Here is a 1,823-nt window from a genome sequence, read left to right as displayed (position 1 = left end):
GATTATTATTTTATTCATGTTATGAGTTTGCTTGCACAAATTTGTGTGATGCGTGCACATAGGAATCCTCGGAGGCCAGATTCCTAAACCTGGAGTTGCAGGGGGCTGTGGACCATCTCGCAGGTGCTGGGACTTTATTAAAAAGGGGTGGAAGCATCTAATGTTCTGAGGAGTGCATGTGTAAGCTCAGGCTACTGCCTTTTGCTTGGGGTCACTGGGCCCTAGTTCCTGCTCAGTCTACACACTGGCTGGCTCCCAGCCAGCTCAAGGTGTTTCTCTTTGCCTAGTAACAGGGAGGTGAGGCTAAAGCAGGCATGTAAGTGAAGAACACAACTGTAAAGTGGTGGAGAGAAGCTCCGTCCTGGACTGTTCTGGCTCTGCCAAAGGCTGGAGAAAAATCCCGCTAGGCTGAAGGAGGCAAGTGAATGGGAAGAGTTAAAGGGAAATCATACCAGGGGCTGAGGGCTTGAAAAGCCTGGGTACCTGAGGGGTTGCTTGTTTGGGGACAGGGTCTCTCGTAGCCCAGGCTGCTCTCTAACAGGATGACCCTGAATTCCTGGTCTTCCTGCCTCTACTCCAAGAGTCCTGGGACTACGGGCTGGATCTGGTGGGATAGCACCCTGGGCTTTGGGCATGTTAGGCACTCTATTAACAGATCTACATTCCCGGATGAGAAGGTGGGGGGCTGAATGCCTGACTCAGGAAAGGTTGCTGAAGGCCATCAGTCAGACACGCAAGACCCAGGCCATGAACCAGAGCCCCGGTCCAGCAACTTGTGGTGGTTAAGAATTATGTACCCAGCCGGATGGCACACCTTTAATTCCAGCACTCGGTTGGTAGAGGCAGCAGGATCTGTGTGAGTTCGAGGCCAGCCTGGGTCTAAAGAGCAAGTTCCAGGGCAGGCTTCAAAGCTACACTGAGAAACCCTGTCTCGAAAAACAAAGAAACAAACAAAAAAGAATTGTGTATCTATCCACCATCCACAGGTCTGGACCCAGTAAAAATGCTTGCTTCCTGAGGTTCAGGTCATGTACTCCTACGTCTGCCTGCCGCCTGGGGAGGGCATCTGGCCTCGGCTGCAGTCCCTCACCTACACCTACCTGCCCGCTCCCCTGCTGCTGCCGCCCATCCAGACCCACAATTTCTGCAGCCGGCCGGCCGGGCTGAGCGCGGTCCCGCGTGAATTCCACTGCTTCTACGGTGCGACCCTGGCCTCCACGCCGCCCTGGTGGTTCTTCCCGCGGCCGGGTGCCGCGACCCTTGGCCCGTCGTTCCCCGCGGCCGGCGCGTCAGCACCATCCCAGCCTGCGCCCGACGCCGAGGGCTGGGGACAGTGGCCTGAGGGCGGCAGCCTGCAGCTGCAGCTGCGCTGGGGACGCGTGGAGCGCACGCGGGGACCGCCCCTGCCGCTGCCAGACGCGGTGCGCCGCGAGCTGCGGCGCGTGTACGGCACCTACCCACGCACCGACGTACGCGTCACGCGGCGCGGCAGCCAGTTCCTGCTGCAGGCCGTGCCGCGCGTGGGCGAGCCCGAGTACCAGGTGGCGAGGCGTGTAGTGCGCCGGCCGGCAGGCGGTGACGACGACGGGGACGGCGGGGACAGCCGGGCCGCTCCCGAGGCGGTGCAGCGTGGCCGCCCCAAGAAGAAGCAAGGTCTGCGCTGAGCGCGCCTGCGCGCCTGCCGGCCCCGAGTATGGTTTCTCTTGAGTGAAACCCGCTCGACTGTGCGGAAAAGGAGAGAAGGTCTTGGGGTGAAAGCAGCACCTAGATGCTTCTCCTCTCCGCCCTTAGCCGGCTGTGTGGGCCCCGCTTGCCCTCCTCTT

The 1,823-nt window shown here is 60.1% G+C and overlaps 1 protein-coding gene across 1 annotated transcript; it reads left to right on the top strand.

Moving 5' to 3' along the window:
• Window positions 1–1,028: 1,028 nt before the first annotated feature.
• C5H10orf95 (chromosome 5 C10orf95 homolog) lies at window positions 1,029–1,664 on the top strand. The gene has a single exon (XM_075975114.1). The coding sequence runs from the start codon at window positions 1,029–1,031 to the stop codon at window positions 1,662–1,664; it is 636 nt and encodes a 211-aa protein (XP_075831229.1).
• The last annotated feature ends 159 nt before the right edge of the window (window positions 1,665–1,823 follow it).

This window comes from Microtus pennsylvanicus, chromosome 5 (genome assembly GCF_037038515.1).
Source record: "Microtus pennsylvanicus isolate mMicPen1 chromosome 5, mMicPen1.hap1, whole genome shotgun sequence".
In the NCBI taxonomy this organism is placed as follows: domain Eukaryota; kingdom Metazoa; phylum Chordata; class Mammalia; order Rodentia; family Cricetidae; genus Microtus; species Microtus pennsylvanicus.
The sequence above is the reverse complement of the archived record's forward strand: the minus strand, read 5'-3'. Positions and strand labels throughout refer to the sequence as shown.

What these genes read in the sequence shown, in the direction of transcription:
- C5H10orf95 (XM_075975114.1), top strand. Translation starts at nt 1,029, where the DNA reads ATGTACTCCTACGTCTGCCTGCCGCCTGGGGAGGGCATCTGGCCTCGG.